This window comes from Filicampus tigris, chromosome 2 (genome assembly GCF_054856515.1).
Source record: "Filicampus tigris isolate MCC_2025a chromosome 2, RoL_Ftig_1.0, whole genome shotgun sequence".
NCBI lineage: Eukaryota > Metazoa > Chordata > Actinopteri > Syngnathiformes > Syngnathidae > Filicampus > Filicampus tigris.
In genome coordinates this window covers 3,316,146-3,338,830 of record NC_141218.1, presented here as the reverse complement: position 1 = coordinate 3,338,830, position 22,685 = coordinate 3,316,146, and the positions used below count along the sequence as shown (strand labels likewise).

The following is a 22,685-nucleotide window of genomic DNA, read 5'->3' as shown; positions in this document are numbered from 1 at the left end:
TAAGAGTGTTTTATGGGATGTCAGTTAGTAAAAGTCATCATCATTTTGATGGCAAAATCAGCTACTTCCGCAATTAGAAGTGTTGCAAGTTGTCTTGTGGTGTTCAGGATTAGGGTTGGCGTTATCTTGACGTTAACCCTGTAAAGTGGCCGTGTTCAAACGACGGCGTGGGGGCCATTTGCTGCCCTCCACACATTTTTCAGAGGGCCGTGACATGACAAAAAAAAAAAAAAATTACTTTAAATGACATTTGACATGTTCTACTATTTAAAAGAGGAAAAAAAGAGTGGCGGTGGGCAGAGTGAGAAGGGAGGGTGTCAAAAAATAATCGGTGCCACTACTACTCACACGTTGGTTTATGTGCTGTAGAGCTTTTCTAAACATAAAAGGATACAAATAAACTATTTATGACAAGAAACGCAATTTGTCTTCCAAACACTGGTGAATAAAGATAATTCCATTTCAGAGGCAAAAATAGTTTCTCCCACTTTCTGCTCTGTGTCTGATTTGTGACGATATGACATGACAATTTTTTTTAAAAATGGCCAACTTACGACACTTTGCTCTTTTTGAGGTCGTGAATGCCGATTTGGCTGCCGTTTAGTGCAGGCGGGGCTCTCGTTGGCCACCCCAAAATCTTGAAAACTCCGCAACTATTGACCTTATTACATTGAACAAAAACCTGTTATGTAGCAGTGCAGCAAATGAATCGGAAAATACTATATAATTGCTTGATTGATTGATTTTAGCGTGTTTAATACATTAAAGTGGAATCATTTTAAAGTGGCCCTTGCATCATTCCATTTTTCAGGATGTGGCCCTTAAACAAAAAGTTTGGACAGACCTGAGTAAATGTTGCTTATTTAACAGCATCATCGGTAATATTATTACTATAATAGCGGGAAAAAAACATGATATTGAATATAGCGATATCGTTATTACTGCGATATTTAACATGTACCTGATGACATTTTTAATTATCTAATGAAAGACGTTTTTTTTTCATGCGGCAAAATAAGAAATGCTGAATGTATTCTTAGCTAATTGATTTACTGACCCTAGAAAATGTTCAACTATTGGCTGGTGATGCACATTTAAGTGTGCGTCTGACTTGTCAAATTCAGATAAAAGCATAGAATTGCAGAAGAAACGTATTGCTTATCTTTTGTCTGTCCATTATTGCGACATCAATATTTTTTTTTAAGCTATTGTGCAGCTCTAATTATTACCAATTTGTATTTGTCTGTTCTTTCTTATCTTAGACAACACACACTAGCAAAAGTCCAAGTGTGAAGGCCCAATCGACATATATTTGTGTTGTTATTATGGTTCATTGTGTTTCTATTCAAATTGAAAATGTCCAGAATCCCTCCTGATACATTTATTTGGGATTCCATGATAGGGGTCATGTTTTGTTGTATTCAGCTTTTTGTTTATGTCAAAATGGAAATGATATTTACCTACCGTGGCCCTGCTGAACATTTTTTTTTTTGGGGGGCGGGGGGGTTGGGTGGAATGTATGTACATGGCTATTAAAGAACTTTGCGGACCTTGGTGCAGCAACAAGGCCTGTTTTGAATGCGGCTCTTCCAAGTCTGGCTGAAGCTTGTGATGACACTGGTGCCAACTCACAGAATCCATTTGGCCCTTGATGTAAAGGAACTTCCCTTTGGCCTTTCCTTTGTCTCATTTACACATGCATATATGCAAAACGCATTTGACATGCCGAATAAATGAGATGTCTTGGATCTCTTTGTTTCCTCGCGGTTCCAGTAAACAGTCGAGCAAACGTGAACAAAAGGTCAGCAAAAAGTCAGGACAGGAAAAATCCCACCGTGTCATCGGCCGTTATGGTTTTTTTTGGGGGGGGGGGGCATTCTTCAGGAAACCCTAAGCAAAGGACCAGCGCTCTTGTTTACTTTCTCCTCTCTCGGTCAACCTATCTCTTCCACGCTCACGCGTTAATGCGCCTGCAGGTGGCTGTGTGCTGGATTTGAAGCGGCAATGCATGATTTGCAGACAGTTTTTCCCCCCCTACTTTTTCGGATGATTAGATCTCAGCTTCTGTGTGGACAAAACCAACGTGTCTCTCACATTTAGCACAAGTCCCCACAAAGGAGGGACGGGATGGCCTGCCATTTGCATGCGTGGGACTTTGCCGTCAGTGGAAGCTCACTCAATCAACGAGGATACTGGGCAGATAGTTTCCTATTCCCGCCATTTGTCATCATTTCTCCGCTAGCCATAAAAGTATTTTGTGCGCTTATTGCCGTCGCGGATGCCTTGCAGCTGCCACTGAATTTAATTTACGAGTCTATTGGCGACGGACCACTAATGGAGGCCACTTAAGGAGATTTGGGGCAGGAGATAAGGAGAAGTTGAAGTATTGAGAAGATAAGATGAGAGGCAAACAGTTTTATCATCAGCACATCATGGTTCAGTTGAGCAGTTCACTCGCCCCTGTGGCGGGAAGGAACAAGATGTGGATAGACGCCAGACTGCAAAATCCGCAAATGGCTATTTCACATTTTCCCAAATCTTGATTGGCACTTCTCACCAGGCGAGGAGGAGGATTAAAAGCCAGCTGACAGATTCAGTGCACGCAGAGTTCAACGCTTCGGCGTTCCTTTTTTTTTTTTTAAAGATAAGAAGTTTGATTGGAATCTGGTGATGCGCAAAGGCGTCTCTGATCACAATTAGTGTTGAAACTGACTGATTAAAGCAGGTGTGCGGAATTGATAATCACACAGAAGGTTGTCCAGCTTCAACAAAATGGCAGTGCTAGCAATACTAAGCTAGCATTAGCACAGGCAACAATCCAGCATTAGCCAGACTTATCCGCAAAAGAGTGCTACAATGCTAAATTTTGCGGTTTGACGTTTTATTTTGGGGAATGTACAATCAATTTTGTTTGTTTTCCAGAGGTGGATATTCCAAAACAGTTACAAGGAAGCTCCGGACAGGTCAGGGCAAGGCTGCAGGGGTGCGAGTATGCCCGCAACTGCACAGCAAGAAATTCAGTCACGCCCTTATTCTCTGATAGGTTGCCTTTTTTTGTTTCCATGGGTGAGGCGTTTTCAAAAACACAACGTGCCAAACTCTCCCTTTAATAGCAAGAAGAGGCAAAGAAGGTCCCTAACTGAACTCCAGTGATTGTAGTTGGTCCCACAGCGTATGATTCTGTGTTCTGTTTGTGTGTGTTAAAGTAGCACTTGATCTTTATCTTAACTACTATGCTAATTTCCATTAGCTGGCGTGTGGTGTTTTATATTTTATCTTAGCATTAAGCTAGCTGACCTTCATCAGGGATGTATTTGGTTGAACCTTTTTGAGCTTAAATATACAGTGGTACCGCGACTTACGAACGTATCTTCATACGAAATTTTCAAGTTATGAAACGCCTCAAGGGGGAAATATTGCCTCTTGTTCCGAAAGAAATTTCACGATACGAAAGGTAAAAATACAGTATGGGCCGCAACTCGCAGCTCCAGAGTTTACTGAACGCAACATACTCATAGCTGCTCTGCCATTGGCTATTACCTAGCATCTTCCTGGCATCCCATTGGCTAAGAGGGACCTCTACCGTATGTGTCTATGTGTGTAGATAGACAGGCCGATAGATATTTATGTGATAGATATGTCTATGCAGCGTCCTCGTGGTTGACGGGGCGATATGGCAAATCATCATGATTCTTTTTTTACATCGTTTTTTTTAAGACTAATTTGCACATTTTTGACCATTTTCCTCATGTTAAACATATACATTTAAAATGTATATAAAACACTAAAAGAAAAAAAATGACATTTTATGTCAGCTAAGCTTTCTGAACAGGTTTTAATTTGAATAGTGCCAATTTTGATCAAAATGTGCAGTGAATGTAAACATAAAAGGTAACATAACGTGAAACATAAATACGTAGCTGGTAACGCGGGTCTAGTACTTTGAAGAGTCTTTTAAAGCCCTCGTTTTTCCACTGTTTTAATGGGAATCATGTCTTCAGCAAGGTAATAAGTTACTGCCTCAGTTACTTCTTTACACCGCTTGCTTGTTTTTTCAGATGGAGTGCCCTTGTTAAATGACTGCGTTACCGTGGGTTGCGTTAGCTTGGAGCTAGCGGCTGCCTCTGGCGACCATCTGTCTGATCTCCGTTTGATTTGGCTGTCGGCGTAGTTTTTTGAGTGCTGTCTCGGCAAGTGATTAAACAAGTTTGTCGTGTTGCCATCTGACGTCCGAACCGAGTCTATGCAAACTTTGCAAATAACTGGTTTGCGCTTTCTCCTCCGAGGAATAGCCAAACCAAATTGAGACTGTGGATGCGGAGTTTCTTTTCGGGACCAACTCTGGACCAACTGCTTCGTGGTGACTTTCCGCTATAGCTTCCCGCTATACAAACAAACAGTTAGGCGGGGGGTGTCACGTACGGTGCACTGTGCATGCAGTGATTGGTTGGTCGGATGTACGCGTCAGCGCCATAGAGCTAAACTGTATAGAATGTGCCCTGTAGACGATCAAACGAACGTTCGGCTTTATGAGATCGTCAATACGTTAAAGTCCTTAACGATCTAATATCGTCATATCGCCCACCCCTACGTCCTCGTCATTCGCCCCTCGAATGACACCGCCACGAGGTGTTTTCCGATTTTTCTGGGTTTTACGTGAATTACAGTATTCGCTACGGAGCCCAAGAAAGTGATGGAGAAACGAGGAAAAGGAAAAAAAAGATTTTTTTTTTTGTCCATACAAACAAAGCAAGAGATAATAGAAAAGTATGAAAAGGGGATGCATTTGGTTGATCTCGCCAAAGAATGTGACCGTAATGTATCGACAGCCGCCACGTTATTAAATCAGTTGTTTCCAGAACGCCAGGCAAAAACCACTTCTGAGAGAGAACATGAACCAAAGAGGGCAAAAAGCGATGAGGACAGCAATTAAAAGGTAAATGACCATCATGTTTTTTCTTTATTCTTAGTTTTTTACATTATGCACAACTCTTATTTATTGTGCAATAATCTAATTCTAACATGAATTTGTTATTGTTCATTTTTATGCCTTATAAAACATTCATGCCTGAATTTTGGGGGGCTTGGAACGGATTAGGGCATTTACATGGAAAACATGTCTCCACAGAAATTTCTTGCAGAACCAATTAATTTCGTAACTCGAGGTACCACTGTACAACGTTTAGTTTTTGTTTTTTTGTGTCAGTACACACCGCCATTGGAAGGGCAGGAATATAATATTTAATGTGGACATTTGGGATCCCTTCCAGAAAAGGCTGAAATTCCTAAGACATAAATTGACAAGAGCGAGGGCCGTGTCTGTGATGTTTCCATGACATCACGGCAGCATTAACATGATATTGCTGTCATCGGTGACACAAGCACAGCGGCGGCAAGCGTATTCACGATGGAGCTGGATAACATCACAGCAGGTGGTGACATCACACGCCTGTGAGTGATGTCACCGCACGCTTGTCCTTTACCGTGCCCAAAATAGCTCGCCTTCTTCCTTATGGAACCCCCCCCCCCCGCCCGCCCCCCTCCTTGTCCCTCCTGCACCCGAATCCCTTTTGCCTTCTATCCTGCATGTCTCCCTCTCGCCCCCCCCCACCCCCCCACACACACACACACACTCCATCGCTCTCCAATGGGGGTGGGGGGCATGGGGGGGGTTCATCACGGCCACTTCCCAAGCTCTTTGCTAGATTAATTTGCGATGGCTCTGGCCTGTGCCCGCTTCACTGTATGCAGTGAAAGTCACTCAGGGATTAACGGCAGGCAGGAAGCTCCCACCCAATTGCTGCCTCGGCAGAAAAAGACTAACGCACCCCCCCCCCACAAGCCTCCTCCCCCCCTTTCGCCAAACCCAGGCTCCATCTTCCTTTGCCTTCTCTCACTCGCAACCACTTTCGCCCTCTTTTCCGTTTCCTTTTGCTCTATGCCGTCAACTCCCTCTCTGGTTAATTATTGTAATGGGCTGGCTGTCCTTGGGGGTGGAGTTGGAGGGCAGGGGCGGTGGGTCCAGAAGACTTGCAGCGCTGGTCGTGTACAGTATGCTCCCGACGCGCTCGACGAACGGCCTCAACGAGAAATGAACGTTTTGCTACTAATTGGGCAGCCGCTTGGTCGGGGGCCCGCCATGTTTGACAACAAGTCATGCGCACGTGAGTTTTGCGAGGCAGCTTATTGGCCCGGTTTGAGGATCAGTCAGCTGAAACATTTTGGCTAAAGCTGACAGCTGCTTGTGAGGAGCCAAATGCTTCTGGCTCACACACACACACACACACACACACACACACAGAAGGAGACGTTTTGCTTTTTAGCCTTCTCATGTCGATCACAATCTGTGTTATTACAGTGGAGAGAATCCCGATTTAGCGCAGGGGTATGCGTTCCGCAGGCAGCCACAATACAGTCGCGTCCATAAATACGGTATATTGACATCCCGTCAGTCTGGTCTTCAGCAAGCGCTCCATCGGATTCAGGTCAGGCGGTGGATAACTGGATAACAGGCTTCTTTGCCTGAAAAAATTCTTCATTTGCTTGGGTAGTAAACTTTGGGTCATTGTCCAGCTGCTCTGTCAAGCAGCATCCATTGAGGTCTTGAAGCATATGGATGAATATGAGCAGATGAAAATGCCTGAAACACGTCCAAATTCATCCTCCTGCTTGTGTCAGCAGTCATCTCATTAAAGAGGAAGTCAACCAAAACGTTTTTTTTTTTTTTCAAGAATATGTTCTATGCAGGCCCACTAGTTGAAACAGGACATTCTGATTCATACTGTGTTTTTGGAATGTGAGTTTTTAGCAGCAAAATCTTCCCGTTTTTAGTCATCTCAGGGGGCGGCCATTGTTTCACTTGACTGAAAATGACATCGTCGTTGCTCAGGTAACGACCAATCCGCTGCCAGATATTTTCAGACCCTCTTTTACCCTAACGTTTGAGAAAAATTTGATTCTGGGATTGAATGGCTGGACTGGGAAAAGACAAACAAATTCGCCAATGGCAGTGAATGAGTTAAAACACCTAGCAAACCCGATCGTTTTGTCTAACGAATGTCTGCTAGCTTAATGCTAATGTATCGTGCGGAATTCCCTCGAAGGGCTAATGGAAATTAGCATCAATGTCACTTTAATTCTAAACTTTCAAGCATCTGCATACAGAGCAGCAACACATACAAACAGAGCATGCTATACTCGAAGGCACGCAGTGTGTATTCTTGTCTACACTGTAGAAACCCATATCAAAATGTGCGTTTAGAAATCCGCAATATGGTGGGGGCGCAACCCGACGCTGCATTTGCACGCATGCCGGCCATTTTCCGCAGCTACGTCAATTCATGTGCTCGTGCTTTTAGCTTGAAGAAAGAAGGATGTCTCAAGCAAGTTAACCATAAAATAGTGAGAATGACTGTGATAATGTAGCGGGACTCTTTGCAAATCCCCCTAATCTTATTCCATCTGCCGGCCATGCTGAGGGGCCAACGAGACCACTTGAGCCTGAGGTCAACCGCAGGGTGACGCTTCTATCTAACGAGGATTGCTGGGACCGGCGAGGAAAGTTGACAGCTGCTTGTTAGAGCGTAAGAGGGCCTCCGAAGTGCGAATGGGGGGGAGACAAACTGAAGAGGCTGACATCTGCCGTAGCTCTCATGCCGCAATGGAAGCAAAACCAGACCACTCAAAGATGCTGCCGCTGCTTTTTCCGAAGCAAGTAGGACCGTTTTCAAGGGGGCATTTTGAAGACACTTCTCATGCTGCGCAGGTGTACTGTATGTCGCAATTCTACTATCGATACTGAAAAATGCAACGCGACTGCATGCAAGTGTGCCACGTACGTATCATCTGGAGCAGTTCAGAAACGGCATTTGTGGAATAAGACGACAAAACGTTGAATTCAAATACGTCATGCGCACGAGATCTGCCTAATTATCATTGAATGGATTCATGGGCGCTGATGCGTTTTATCTTGTTGAGCTCAGCTGGAACAAGTTTTGCTCTTACCAACCAATCAGGGAACAGAGGCATGGTGATGTCATTTCTGACAGATTGATTGTAAAAAAGACGCCGATTAATAAATGTACTCACGTGGAAGGATCAGTTCTGCTCTGACTAAACCAATCAGAGGACGGAAAAATGCTGTCAAAAATCGAATTGGTTGAAAAATAGTCCCATTGTTGATATTGTTTGTTCAGTCCAGCTACTACTGATCCTGAAGGGCAGATTAGTTCAACGTGTAACACACACAGGCTGAAATTGGAATGGACGAAAAAAAAATGGAACATTCACATCCTGTAAGCGGTGTAACCGAGAGGAACTCGATTAAATGAAGACTGTTGGCAATAAATGAAGAGAATTTATTGCAACTAATGTTACAATTGCCCACCTGTGGTACCTAATAATGTGACCAAGTAATATGTATGGGGTTTCTTTTTGTTTTTTTTAATATAGGAAAACAATTAATGTCTCTCTCCAAATGGTTGCATAAATGTGTGAAACACAAAAGGTGACAGAGCAATGTGTCCCTTCACCCTGCAGGCTATTTTGTGTTTTTTTTTGGGTGAAAGTGGAATATGAACAAAGACAAAAATAACCACATACACACACACACACACACGCACACACGCACACACACACACACACACACACAGTATGTTGATGCCATCAGAGGCCCAAAGTTGTCACTTTCCTCCTAGCCCCCTCCCTCTTGTTTTTTTTTTTTTTGTTCACCCGTCACTCCGCCAACACTTCCTCAACCCATTTTCTCACCACATTCCCAACCTTTTCTCACCTTTTTACTCACAGCCTGTTTCACAGTGCATCAAACACTCCTATCTGATACCCCTCCCTGAGCTACCAATGTAATAGAACCATACAAAAAAAAAAAAAACCCTGTGTGTTGAAATGGGTCTTAGGAGACTTCAACTGACTGGCTCATCTGTCATTTTTCACAGAATGGGAATTCCTGATGGGAAATTGTGCTCCTCTCTGCACAGTCTGCCATTGAAATGGAGGACGAATGAAGACTTGAGCACGGAGCTGCCCACTTGAGACTTGTGTCTGGCCATCTGCTTGTGAGTCCAACATTGCCCCCCTGCTCCCCAGAGATACGATCCATCCCTTGTTTATGTCCAATTAAATTTGCCACTCTTGAGACCGCTGACCGTTTTCCGCATGTTTTCCTCGATGCGCGGAGCTAGCCATGAGGTCTTAATGGGAATCTTTTTCTTCTTTGGCTCGGCGGGAACTCATCAGGCCTCCGGTGCCGCCTTCTCCCCCCCCTGCCGGCCTCGGAGCACACCTCCAACGCTGCCTTGCTGTGTGGCCTTTTCAATAATGGAGAGCGAGAGGGGAGGGTGATCGTATAAGAGAGGAAACAGTTTCCTGGCACTGCAGGAGCCCCCTCTCTCTGACATTTACTGAGACCCTCAATGCGTGCGCGTGTGCATGTGTGTGTGTGTGTCAGTGATGGGCCACTAATAATGCCCAGCATACTCATAGGTGCCCTTTAGCATCCCACAAAAGGGGGAAGAAAAAAATAAAACGCAATTCAGTGTTGCCCCACTATACACTGAAAAAAATGTGTTGAATTTACTCACTTTTATTTCGCCAAGTGGTTGCACAAAATAAAATCATCTGGACCCAGATACATTTATTTAGTAGATGTATAGTCTACTTAAAGGGGAAGTCAACCAAAACATATATATTTTTTAAGGATATGTCCTATGCAAGCCCACTAGTAGAAACAAGGCGTTTTTAGCCATCTCGGGGGGCGGCCATTTTGTCACTTCTGTCGACTGAAAATGACATCACAACTGCTCAGGTAACGACCAATCACGGCTGACCTGTTTTCTCAAGCTGAGCCGTGATTGGTCGTTACCTGAGCCCTGAGTATTTGTGATGTTATTTTCAGTCGACAGAAGTGACAAAATGGCCGCCGCCTGAGATGGCTAAAAATGGGTGGATTTTGCTGCTTACCTCATATTTCACAAATGCAATATTAATCAGAATGCCATGTTTCAACTCCTTTCACCCACTCGTCATTATTTCCCACTTGGTCGGAACAGAAAGTGGCGTGTGAGATGGTTGGCTGTCGTCGAACATCAGCTCTGGTGAGAAGCGAGATGACTCGGTGTCATGGGGCTGAAACCAGGTCACATCTCAGCCCGCCTTGGTGAATCATCCACCGCTCTTTGTGGAGAGGTGTCACACATTAACCACTGCCCATTTGTTTTGATTTTCAGGAAGGAAAGACCAGGAAGTGAAGGCAATTGACTCAGTTCACTCTTTCAAATATTGTCGGTATTTTTTAGGAAACAACGTCCATGTTCTGTCACGAGTGTCATGAAATAACCTCTAGTTTGAATGGTGAAACACTGTCCTCTTGTGGATGTAGTAGATTATTGCAAACTGCTCGAGAGGCAAATATGGCTCCAGTACTTGTACTGGTTAAAGCAGCAATACAACGACTGTTTATCACGAGGGATATATACAGTTCTCCAAATAAGATGCTCAGCGTGCTTGCTTCAAGTTGTTTATTTGTCACTTCCAATTGGAGTTGACCGTACAACTGACGCACGAGAACGAAAAAAAAAAAAGAGTTCAAAATCTATTTGGAGACCAAACTGTGACTATATTATTTAGTCTAACTAAAGCCCACTAGCTGAATGCTACCATATAACGCGACGCACCGCAGATGTCTTTATTTCAACGGCAGGGTTTCTTCGGCCTGGCGTAGCAGCAGTTCTCTGGCGAGATCCGCCCGGCCGATCCTGGCCAAGCAGTGTGCCAACTGGGGGACCCTGGACTGGAGCTGGGAAGCGGGCAGCTCCCTCCTCCACATGGTCAAGATGCCGAAGGCCCGGGCAGGCAGACTGTCGCCGGCCCGCAGCTTCACCAGCTGGGTGGCGCTGCGGCGAAGGCGTAGAGAAAGCGCCAGGGGGGCGATCTCATCTTTCGAAAGCTCCCCTGATAACCAGAGGAGCAGCGAGTCTGGGAAGGAGTCTATTGGGCGACAAATGAACGAATAAGGCTAGGTTCACATCGCCGGTCTTAATGCTCAATTCGGATTTTGGGAAAAAAAATCCGAATTTTTTGTGTAAGCGTTCATATTACATTATAAATGCGATTTCGGTCTTGTCTGCTGCATGAACACACGCGTAGTCAAAGGTGCCCGCATGCGCAGAAGAAGAGACGACGTCACACCCGACGTGTTTGCGGAAGTAAATGTGGTCCGGCGTTTCGGGGCATTTATACAGTCAAGCGATTAGGTAGCAGGTCGAAATAAATACAGTATTTGGGGGAAATTATGAGGCGAGGCTTTAATATATCATTTCATGGAGACATCACTAACGATGACGTCACGTCCTAACCGTGCGTAAAAAATGAATCCATCCGAGCCGTGGCTGCATTACTACCATAAATGTCCACTTTATGCTTCATGTTTCAAGTGGGATTACATTAAAGTAAAATATAAAGTCAATAGCGTTACTCAAAACAACTTTGCAGATTTGATCACCCTGCTGCCAGCGGTTTCCCTCCGCCTGCGCGGAGCACATTTTGGGCCCCGGATGACATCAATGTCAGATATATGCGACCTGGCCGTTCAGACCGCGAACGCGTTGGAAAAGATCGGATACGTATCCGATCTAGGACCACATATGAAAGCGACCCAGGACGCATTTGAAAAAATCGGAATTGAGCAGTTCAGACTGTCATAAGAAAATCAGATACAGGTCGCATTTGGGCCAAAAAAAATCCGATCTGGGTCGCATTTGCCTGCGGCGTGAACCTAGCCTAACATGTAAAAGTTGAAGTTTGGCCATGCTTCAATGGTGAGAAGTGAAATATTTCCCTTTACCCTTCCGCTCACAGAGGGTTATCTTCGGCGTGACGGGTCGTCTGATGGTTCTGACTCGCTAAATGAAACAGGAAGACTTTGTCAACCAAAAGTGCAATCAGGAGCCCGCGAATTCATCTAAAGTTAACGATACCTTGGGTAAAGTCAGGGGCAGTGTACACACAGGCTTCCCGAGGTGTTTAACTTCCGTCTGGACCAGCGTGTCCCCCTGACACTTCACCTGACCTCTGGTGACCTTGTAGAAGACGACGGCGCCCTTGTAGTGAGGGGAACTGTAGTTGCCAAAGGGGTCCACTTCGGTCAGATGCAAGAGCAGCTCATTCTTGCGCTGGCGGTGGAAAGTGATCCGCTCGTCCAGAACGCCATGCTCGTTAGTCTGAGCTCCTGCTCCAACATAATATTACATTTTTTTTGTTGTTGTTGTTATTCTATCCACAAGCAAAGTATGGCTCCGGCTGAATCCACCTGAACTGTCATGGCTACAAAACTGCCTGCGTGCGTGGTCATTCGCTTTGGGTTTAACAGAAAAACTAGTTACGCTGTTGTAGGTGAACCGTGATAAGCGGGGAATTGTTAATCCGGCTCACCTGCACAGGAGATGTTTCCGCAAAGGTGGAGGAGAAGCTGGTCCCCCTCCTGCATTGAGAACTCCGCCGATGTCTCCAGGGGAGCACCGTTGCCCCCCGCCTGCATTCGGGACAGTTCCCAAGTGAGCTCCCTGCTGGGCAGGGCAGCCGCCAGGACGGCGCGGGGTTCGTCCCGGTGCTGCCAGAGGACAACAGTGACCGAGTGGCGGTGGGCTGACTCCACCAGCTCCTCCGCCAGCGAGGTGATATGGCAAGACTGCAGCGGGGAGAAAAGCCGAACCACTAGGAGTCTGGAGGAGGGGGCACAAAAAGTTGAATGACTCTACTATCACTCAGAGGTTTGGACTGCGAAGGGCTGAATTGATCAATGAAAAGCAATTTCTTTCTATGCGCCAGTCTTTTTGATAAATTCCTAACCATATTGTGGTTCCTGGAAGCATCTGATCTGAGCCTGTTGCTGTCTGTACTGTATAGTCTTGCTTTGGATGATTATTCCTGCAATGGCTCTTTGCATTGTAATATCTTTGAAATGGTAAAACACACAGAAACTGAAGCTATGCTTCTGAGAGTCAACAAAAGTGCAAACCTGTCAAAGCTCTCTGTCAGTTCAAAAGACACCAGGCCGTTCTGATGGTTCCGGATCAGGACGTCTTCCGGAATGCTCCACTGTTGGTCTCGGTAGCCCAGTACACTCAGAAGCTCAGCGGGGTTGTCTTCAGACGACTGTGTACAGGAACCCCACATCCTGACACATACAATATTTTTGTGGCTAATGTATGCTGTTCATTGGCAGACTCAACTTTAGAGCACTTGGAAAACAACCACAGTTGCATACGGAGTGCTGAATACCATGCTTTCGAAAGAGGGAACCTAGGAGCAGAAAATATGATGAAAACGGCAAGGGCCCCAAAATTGAACCCTGTGGAACACCATACGACAGTGAGGCAGAATGGGACTCAGAACAACCGAGGCCAACACAAAAAGTCCTGCTGCCAAACAGGATCTAAACCACTCTAGAGTGCTCCCAATAATGCCCAGCTGGGGCATTGGTGTTGCACTCAGGTCCCCAAAAAACAAGACACACCTGTGTCATTAGCCTTTTTTTTAGATTTTTTTTTAACATTAAAGTCAGCTTGGATATGGGTCCAAAAATCGACAGCACACCTTGATCCAGACCAGCTTTCTTGATTAAATTACACTATGCTGGAAGCTTTTACCTCGTCCAGTGGGAAGAGGTCCAATCCCACGCTGGAGGAGCCGTGGCAAGTTGAGGAAGGTGGAGCTCCTTTTCCTCCACTTGCCCCCTTGTCTGCTTCCTCGTGTCAGGATTTGGTAGACAAGGAAGAGTGACCGTGAGAGGTCTTCGTAGGGTTTGAGAGGGTGGATGTGCGAGGTGGAGCAGTGGACTGGTGGACACCACCCGGCGGTAGGCTTCGCTTTTGGACTTGACGGCAGCCAGGAGAACGGCGTCCAACGGCTGGATCTGAGGTTTGGGACGGATTCGTGTTCAACTAAGTGGGTCAAGGTATGTGTCACTACGGTATGATTTCAAGATAAGCCTCTCCTACCGCGTACTGTACCATTACAGGGGCAGTGAAAGAGCCTGGCAGGTAATTGAGGCAGATGCGAGGGTCCACAGGAAGTTTGTATGACACACCTTGTCTGGGAACTGTAAAATGATCCTGTTTGAGACAGGAAACCACTGCAAACAAGCCAAGGGAGTACACCTTAACCTCTGCAAAGGATCCCTGAAGCCAAAGTGCATAAAAAAATAAAACATTTTGTAAATATCTTTTCATTGGACAACAATGAAAAAACGACACATGGCTACAATGTAAAGTAGTCAGTGCAGCTTGTATAACGGCACACATTTACTGGCTCCTCAAAATAACGCAACAGACAGCCACTAAATATCTAAACCGCTTGCAACAAAAGCGAGTGAAAATGTCAAAATTGGGTGCCGAAAGGGTTCATATTTTGTTTGGCCGTCATTATTTTCAAGCACTGCCTTCGAGTTTGACAGGTCGCTACCGAGATCCTCTTCTAATCCTCCATGATGACATGGCAAAGCTGTTGGGTGTTCCAGATCTTGTGCTGCTCCAACTTCAAGTTTGAGGATGCACCAATAGATGCGCAGCAGGGTTTAGGTCTGGAGACATATACTTGGCCAATCCATCACATTTACCTTCTGGTTCTTTCACAAGGCAGTGCTTATCTGGTCGGAATGCTGCTCAGTTTCCATGGCACCCAATGTGGACATTTTCACTCCGGGGTGTGCTCACTTTTGTTGCAAGCGGTTTAGACTGAAATAACTGTGTGTCCAATTATTTTGTGAGATACCACTTGTATAAATGACAGACTTGCTTTCCACTGAAATGTTTGAAGCTAAACTAATGTTAGACGCTTTACCCTCTTCCCGCCCATCGTGCCCTCTGTGGTCGCAGGTACGAGGTAGCCGACCCTCTTTTCGCCATCCACCACCTTGACATTGATGGTTCTGCAGTTGCCACGGTAACGTGCAGAGAAAGACAACGCCAAAGTCAGAGGGAAGCGGAGGTCGGCGTCGCTTTGGGCTCCGAGCCTGATCACCCGGCTCACCAGCTCCTCGGCGCCGCTCACCATCAGGCAACTCAAAGCGTCGGCCACCTCGCAGCGCACGACTTTGGCAGCGCCAAAAGGTGCTCTGATGAAGCATGCGCCCGCTATGTCTGATGGGCTGTCAAGAAACGTGTGTCCAGCGTGTCAATAAAAACATTTGCAGCGCTCGGTGTACGTCTAGATTACGAGGGGGTGTATGAAAAGTTTTACGCGTCGTGTATAACGAGCGTCGGTCAAACTTATTCTTCTTTGAGAGTTCAACCTTTTGTAAGTATTCCTGTCAGATGTTAAGTTTCGAACATGCTTCTTAGATTTATTTGCAGATTTTTGAATAAGCAAGGGTCAAGGATTCAGGGAAAATTTGCGCAGAAATTTGCGCAAATTCAAACTGGTTCCCCATCCACTTTATTCGCCGGTCCTAGCCTCCTCCGACTTTCCTCTTTTACCCCCCCAAATGAAAAAAGCCTTGGCTGGTCGCCATTTTGCCAGTGATGAGGATGTCATAGCTGCAGTTGAGAGGGTTCTTGAGTCCCAAACAAAAGAGCTCTTCTACACCGGGATAAAAGCGCTTCGGCGCCGTTGGAGCAAGTCTTCAGCCCTTGAGGGTGACTATGTTGAAAAAATGGTCCAAAATCCATTTCCCCTTTTAGTTTTTTTTTTTAGATGCTTAAAACTTTCCATACACCCCTCGTATGTTGCCCAAAGTGTGTAAAGTGAACATACCCAACTTTGATCCCATCTTTGTTTGTCGTCTCTGAGACGGTGTCCAAGAGATCTTTGCCATCCCTCCCGTTACCTTTGACCTCCGGACTCCCCTCTGCTTCGTCACGACTGGTCAAACAGTCAGAGGCTAACGCTTGCTCAGGGTTTGACGGCCGCTCTCGATCACCTCCATCTTCGGCCCGCTCTTCATGCGCTAACCCAGCCCCGATGGCCATCGGTTCGCCGCCGCCTCTCAGGTGCTGACTCGGTTGACTCGCTGGCTCCGCAGACACTTCTGTGTTCAAGTGGATTATTTCAGCATCCAGCTTGTTGCATATTGTGCTCACTTGGCTCTGAATCTGCTCTAAGTCTTCCAAAAGTCTTTGTAGAGCACTGCTCACGTCTGGAAAAGGAGTGGTTTGGCCGTGTTAGATCAGTGGCAGAAGTCAAGGGCATATCAGAAGAGCTCAGTGAAATTGATTTATAAACGACGGTGGTGGCATTCGAAAAGTCGAGTAAGACTCCACCGAAGGCCCATGCAGCACAAAGTAATGATGGATTTCACACGTGCTGTACAAAGGGGCTCTCTGGACGCCTACCTGGTGGATTTCTGTTGAGAATGCAGACGCGCTGTTGAAGCGCTTCTCTCCACGCTGTCATTCTGTTTGCATGAAAAACGCTGAGCTGCCTCAGCCTTCGCAAAGCTGTCCGTCTCCTCTCTTTCTCCTCACTGTCCTCTCCACTCGGTTTGTTGTCCATTAAGAGCTGAAAGATGCCGCAACAAATGTTTTCGCAAATAATATCAAAGATTTCTTACGGACTTGTTGCATTCCATCCCTTTGGGAATTGAGGTCCTTGACTCCTAAGGGTCCCTGTGTACAGCCATTTGAAAGACTGCCAGTTGTAAAACATGTTGCCAAGGCGACCCCTGGAGGCGTAACCGGGAGGGACAAAAGACATGCCACAAGCAAACTGGGCCAGCCAGTCGCTTTTCTTCTGCTCTTCTGTCACTTGTTTTACGGGCCTTCATGGCATCAATGGTCTTAGCACTCAAAAACATGGGAGTCATTTGTATCATCCAGATGCGCTTCATAAAAAAAAAAAAAAAAAGTCTTAACTTTGCTCTAAAAAGCATGTTGATTCATTGAAAGAAATCGTTGAACCACCAGAGGGAGCAAGTTTCTTCCCTTTTTATCATTTGCTCTGCTGCTGACGAAGTGGAAGCCGCTCCTCCATCTCACCATCTTCCTCCCTCCCACTTCGCCGCCACGATTTTTCATCTATTTTCGAACCAATCTCTCTCGAGCTCCAAAAGCCATATTTCCTTTTTCCTGGTGTTTTTCTCCTCCAACCCCCCTACCCCCCCCCCCCCCCTTTCATTGATGCTGGGAGACGAGGAAGAGGATGACGAAGTCTCCTGACCTCTCTTAGCATCAACAACAGCGCCCACAAATGGAGCTGAGGTCTTGGCCGACCAGGGTGTATTGCTTTTATTTTCATTTGTTTTGTAGTTCTCTTTGTTTTGTTTGAATGATAAGCTTGCATCCAAGACGACGGCCACTGGCAAAGGAGAGTCAACCTATCCGGTCGTCGGCTCCGTTGGTTCTTGACAGCGCTCCTCCTTTTTGTAAGTCAGTTCTTGTTGACCTGGTTTCTTTGCATGTGCGCTTTTGTGTGTAATGCTTCACTGTGTTCCCCCTATGAGAGAGTCCACCATGAGTAGGGATGCTGTCATTGGGATTGTCATCAGCCTGCTGTTGGTTCTTCACTCCAGCAAAGGTGAAACTTTACTGGCATTCTACCGAAACTTAGCATCGGGTCTGTTTTGGAAGGTGGAAGTTTTTCTTCATTTCGTTACGTTCTGTTGTTGTACAACAACAATAAAGCGATTCTCATTCTGAAAACAATGACTGAACCAGTAACTGAATCTGTTTTTTTTTTTTTTTTTAAAAGCTGGCGAGTACATCAACCCCTGTCGCTATTTTTAATCACTAAACAATACCCAAATGAACAACGACAATTGGCTAATTAACATTAATGGGGGGAAACTTGTTTTGTAATCCACCTTTTATCCAATTAAGCAGTTAAAAAAAATAATTGGATAGTGAGATCCCTAAAAGATACTGTAATAGCACAATTTTCCACTTCCAGCACACAAAGCAGGCGCTGACTCGATCCAGCCCTCCCTGGTCCTGTTTTTCGGTGCCGGCCCACAGCCGGTCCTTAGCCTGCTGCTGCTGGCCATGACCGTGGTCCTGTCGGTCATCATCTACCTGTGGGTCCTCAGGTACATCTGCATCGGCTGCTGCCAGCCCGTCGCCGTCGGGATCGACCCGGAAGCTCTGGCCGAGATGTCATCTGCCCTCGTTTGAGTCACACTTTAGCATTTTTGCGGATAAAAATGTTTCTCTTTGGCAGCTGAAACGCTGATATTCAAGCTCGGCATGGACATAACGTGACTCCTTGCAGTCTGGCGAGCTTTCTTTTCACTTTGAATAAACATCACTAATTGTGAAATGTGCTCCTGCTGAGTCAAGGTCGCTATTGCGTAAATCAGTGTTTCTACATGACAGACACGCCCAATGTTGCACGTTCACCGTTCAGCTACCATGCCCTTAAACATTTGGAGAGTATTAACAAAATGTTGCAGGATATTTTTTTGTGCTTTATTTAAACCCACAAATGCACAACACTACTGATGGAATGTAAATAACAAAATGTGCTTATTTGTTGACCATGAGTACGTATAGTAACTCGTTGTCCATGTCATTGTTGCGCCCGGGCTCACCTGTTATTTTCCATTTCGTTTTCTGCAGATTCACATAATCATAGCTTCTTATAATAAAGCCCAAGCTTCGAGAAGCTGCCGTTATCCGTTGCCATGGTAATGTTGCCACCGTTCCCCGTAGGTATTTGTCAGCCCCCCCCCCCCCCAAAACACCACCCCACCCCCACCCCACACACACACCAGCAAACCTCCCCAGCCATCCAACCCGATGCAGAACGTACTGGTGTTGTGCAAAGCATATTTGATTGACAGCCTCAAGTCTTGGCGCCCGTTGCTAAGGGTTACACGGGTTGCCAGCATCCGTGCAGTTGCCACGGCAACCGAGAGATTCACCTCTGCGCCGGAAGATGGCGATAGATTCCAAGTCAGGATTGCACAAATCCTCAAGTGAGGAGCAAGATTTGGGGTTATTGGATTATGTCCTCTGGGTGTTACAAATACCCACCAATTAGTGTCAATTGCAGTCTGGGTAATACTATACATTCCCACGGGCGTCAGAGTTACGATCCTTGTCAGCAATGTCGATCAATTGCCGTATAGCCTACTGTGATTTATTTTTATTGCAGACTTGAAAACATGTAATTGTGTCAAATGTATGCACCTTGGGTTGTGTGTTAATTTCATCCGAATCCATACAACTATATAGATGTCGATATATGTGTTTTTACACGCACACAAAATTTCCAATGCCATCTCTGGACGATTCATCGTGAAAGTCTGCACGATTGGTTCAGCAGTACATTGCGTTCCGTTCAGTACAATCCGGAGTCAAATAAGGACACGGGGCGTCCGAGGGGCAACCGTTCTCCAATTGTGCGCACTCCGTCACCAAAGAATGACGTTTACTGGGCGATGCATTGTCGTAAGGCCGTGATGCAATGAGGTGTAAAAAAAAAAAAAAAAAAGAAAAGAAAGAAAACCATCCCTAAAATCTGCACGGCTACTCTCATCGTGGACTTCACGCTCAGCAAATCGAGTCTTGTGAACGTTTATGTGTTGTCGGAAGACTGAGTCTTGGCTTCGATCGGCAGACATTTGGGCGAAGAATAGTTGGACTCATTTTGTCTCACATTTAATATAACTTCGTTTTGTCTTGTAATATTGGTAGGATTAAACGGCGGTGCTTTTAATGTATTGCCAATTCCACATATTTTGCGTGGTAGATATAAATTCCGAGGCTGTGTTTCGTCCCTGAAGGCGTCTGGGTTGTGAGATCAGCTGATTTTTTACGCTGCCATTTTGTCCGGCGGAGACTGAAGCAGCCGTGCAACGTTTTCCTTCCTGTGGCTCAGAACAGCCCCGCGTCGAGACGGGGATTGCCGATAGCGTGGACAGCGCCGAAGGAGAGCGAAGGCGAGCCACGGAACACCAGCGGCTGTCGTTTTGGAAACGATCCTCTCCGCCGGTTCAACTCTTTCGCAAGCTAGCGTCTGTAGCTTTTTTCGGCTAAGACCCTCCGCCCCTCGCGCCCTCTCCCCCCTTCCCCCCGACTGAGACGTCACCTGTCATCGTTGGCGCTCCCCTGGTGGGATTTTTACAAGTTCTAGCAATGCCCTCCGCGATTCCGTGTGACTTTTTGTGCTCGAAGGAGGAGTTGACTCGCACTTTTAGTAGCTAACGAGCTAACAAGTTGACGTGGAGGAAGGAGGAACTCCAAAAAAAAAAAAAAAAATCTGCAGAGGGTGACTGTTTGTTGTTGCGATTTCACACGGATTGCTCGCATTCCCCCCCCCCCCCCCCCCCGAGGTGTCCTGCGTGAAACCACAACATCGTCCGTGTGAAGCAGCGGCCAGTAAGCTATGTTTATTTATACCCACAAAGTTATTTCCACTGTTGGCAAATCCCACAGCGGGACTCTCTTTTGGCTGGAGGATTGCAGCGGAAACATGAGCTAACACAGACTAGCTCAGAATAGTGTCGTAGGTTTAGAGAAAGCAGAACATTAAAAAAAAAAAAAAAAAAAAAAAAGCCTTTTCCGTTCACTTGACAGCGAAGTCACGTTCGAGGGCCCCCCACCCCCCACCCCGCCGGGAGTCGACCCACTGATAGGATCGTGCTTTTTTCCCCCTCTTTCTTTCTTTTTTTGGAGCCGATCCAGTAGGGAAAGTCACATTTGAGGAGCCGATAAGGAGACGTAATGTCTGGCCAATCGATCACCGACCGGATCGCTGCAGCTCAGCACAGCATGACCGGATCGGCGATCAGTAAGGCGGTGTGCAAGGCCACCACGCACGAAGTGAGCGGACCCAAGAAGAAACATCTGGACTGTGAGTGCATCTTCTCTACTACTAGTCACCATCAGAAAAAACATTCGTAGCTCCTGGCAAGGTTGCTTATTTCCATTCAGAAAGTTATGCCGAGACCAAAGCCCAACGAAAGTAAATTCCACAACACCCACCACAGGTGAAAATCTGACTGAGAACATATAATACAACCGCGGTAAAAGTCAAGTATGCTTGCTTCAAGTTATTTGCCACTCCCAGTCGAATTCTACGGTAAATGCGACAGCAACCTGTGTTTGTCAAAATGACGACTCTGGTATTCAACCTGAGAACAATGCATTAAAAATTTTGAAAATCAGATGATAGGTTCAGGAGGAGTTGAAATATTTGTGTGTCTTGGAAAAAACGCCTTTTTTGTATGATATCGCCTACAGAAAATCCATCAAATTACAACAAAACAGTCTCACCATAATTCTTAACATATCTCCTAGATCATTTCGTTTCAAATGCTTCTTAGGGAACCCCCACTCCGATTGGCTTATAAGTTTCAGTTCAAAATATCCAGCAATAAGCTGGGACAGGCCCAAATCCCCCCCCGCCCCCAAAATGGACTCAAACATTATCTGTAAGAATCAATTGCTTTTTTGTGCATTTATTTGTTATGGGGGATTTGAGAGGCATTTGAAGTGCTCATTCCAGTTTTTTATTTTGAAAATACCACAAAGATGGCGGCCACTTGTCATGTTGGTACATTAAACAATAAAAGAGAATTTAAAATTGTGTATTAAAACACCAAGATTTTCAACCAAGCCACGTAATTAACACAATTTAATTTAGGCCATAGGAAAATAAAATGACAACTTCACATTTACTGGCGGCAGTAAATTTCTAGATGATTTTTGAATTTCCACAACAACCTGATTGAAATAAACATGATGAGCGGAGGAGGAGGAGGAGGAGGAGGGCCGGTTTTTGTAGTCCATCGACATAATGTGGAGAAGCGTTGCAGTCTCAAGTGCAAGTTCTGTACAACAAACCTGTCCTGACCTTTGCAGCCCAAAACGCCACGTTCAGCTTAATAATTGTGTGCTATTGATTTCTCCGTGAGTGCGACAACCTCCGTGTCAACTTTGTCCGGCGAGAGGGGGGGAAACAAAAAAAACAAAAAAACGAAGATTGAGGTCGTGAGTGCTGTCAACGGGGAGAGGCGCAAACTTGCACCTCCTCGGTTGCGACTGTGGGAATGGGCCGCACTGACAATAAACACCTTGAGCAGCGTGCGATGTCGCCGCTGACCTCTGCCAAGCACTTGTGCAGATCTTTGGAGGCGACACCCAAGGGCAGTTAAGGAAATGAAACTAACAGGTTTGCTCACACGTTGAAGCTGCCGGTTGCTTTTGTTTCCTCGGGGGGGGGGGGGAAAGGTTTGTGTAGTTTCTACCTTCTGTACACAGAGACAAACATGCGACTTTTCTTCCCTCGGCTAAAAAAAAAAAAATCTGTCTGACAGCAAGCTGGGAATGATCTCACTGGCATATTTGCGTCCCCGCCAGAGGCCTTTCAACATCAGCGACCGGCACTAAGTGTGACATTCATGCACCGCTTGTGAAAATAGGAACAATTTGAAAGCCACTTCCCATCACCATTTGGAAAGTCCAGCTCGATTGCGCAGTAGTCGGCTGTGTACTTTGGATTTTGGTACCCGCCTGGGCCATCAGTGGGGTTTTGCCTCACTCAATCTGCCTCGATACAGTATATACGACCACTATCTATGTTTTGCTAAAACAACGACGTGGTCGACATCAGGCTGGCCTTGCTAAGACAGTTTAAAGTTAGATCAGCTAGCACGGCTGATTGTGAAGGCCACGGCCTGATTACGTTTAACATGGCGGGGGTTCGACATTAACAGTGGCCCGATGGTCCGGGAC

At 45.9% G+C, this 22,685-nt stretch overlaps 3 protein-coding genes and 1 long non-coding RNA gene across 10 annotated transcripts in view; 3 read left to right on the top strand and 1 right to left on the bottom strand.

Annotated features, from left to right (window-relative positions):
- LOC147150902 (uncharacterized) overlaps nt 1–9,789 on the top strand; it is a 57,045-nt gene extending 47,256 nt beyond the window's left edge. For 2 of the 3 annotated variants that reach the window (XM_086023855.1, XM_086023853.1), the window contains one exon: nt 8,955–9,207. In XM_086023855.1, coding sequence (XP_085879981.1) covers nt 8,955–9,051 — 97 coding nt within the window. In that variant the 3' untranslated portion in view covers nt 9,052–9,207. Of the gene's footprint in view, nt 1–8,954; nt 9,208–9,255 lie in introns of those variants that run through there. The other variant, XM_086023854.1, reaches the window with a different exon arrangement.
- A 103-nt stretch (nt 9,790–9,892) lies between these two features.
- Nucleotides 9,893–18,268, top strand: LOC147150900 (uncharacterized). The gene is made up of 3 exons (XR_015085832.1): nt 9,893–17,374; nt 17,455–17,526; nt 17,899–18,268. It is a non-coding gene; the product is annotated as an uncharacterized LOC147150900 (long non-coding RNA).
- Nucleotides 10,703–16,642, bottom strand: dthd1 (death domain containing 1). Its single transcript, XM_086024575.1, has 10 exons — nt 16,347–16,642; nt 15,769–16,150; nt 14,857–15,163; nt 14,016–14,195; nt 13,665–13,930; nt 13,034–13,192; nt 12,448–12,737; nt 11,994–12,244; nt 11,861–11,918; nt 10,703–11,004 (listed from the first exon to the last, which is right to left on the bottom strand). Exons 1-10 carry the CDS (start codon nt 16,504–16,506, stop codon nt 10,703–10,705), a joined length of 2,355 nt encoding a protein of 784 aa, XP_085880701.1. The 5' UTR covers nt 16,507–16,642.
- A 1,216-nt stretch (nt 18,269–19,484) lies between the features above and the next one.
- Nucleotides 19,485–22,685, top strand: part of LOC147150899 (phosphatidylinositol-binding clathrin assembly protein) — a 34,440-nt gene continuing 31,239 nt past the window's right edge. For 2 of the 5 annotated variants that reach the window (XM_086055105.1, XM_086055074.1), the window contains exon 1: nt 19,486–20,802. In XM_086055105.1, the coding sequence (XP_085911231.1) occupies nt 20,673–20,802 (130 nt within the window). In that variant the 5' untranslated portion in view covers nt 19,486–20,672. Of the gene's footprint in view, nt 20,803–22,685 lie in introns of all 5 variants that reach the window. The other 3 variants (XM_086055099.1, XM_086055082.1, XM_086055091.1) reach the window with 3 other exon arrangements.

Excerpts from the sequence above, each read along its gene's own strand:
- dthd1 (XM_086024575.1), bottom strand. The coding sequence starts at position 16,506 with ATGGACAACAAACCGAGTGGAGAGGACAGTGAGGAGAAAGAGAGGAGA. Across the intron at positions 13,931-14,015 it reads CTGTAATGGTACAGTACGCG|ATCCAGCCGTTGGACGCCGT; the intron begins GTAGGAGAGGCT and ends CCCAAACCTCAG. Across the intron at positions 11,005-11,860 it reads AACCCTCTGTGAGCGGAAGG|ACTCCTTCCCAGACTCGCTG; the intron begins GTAAAGGGAAAT and ends GTCGCCCAATAG.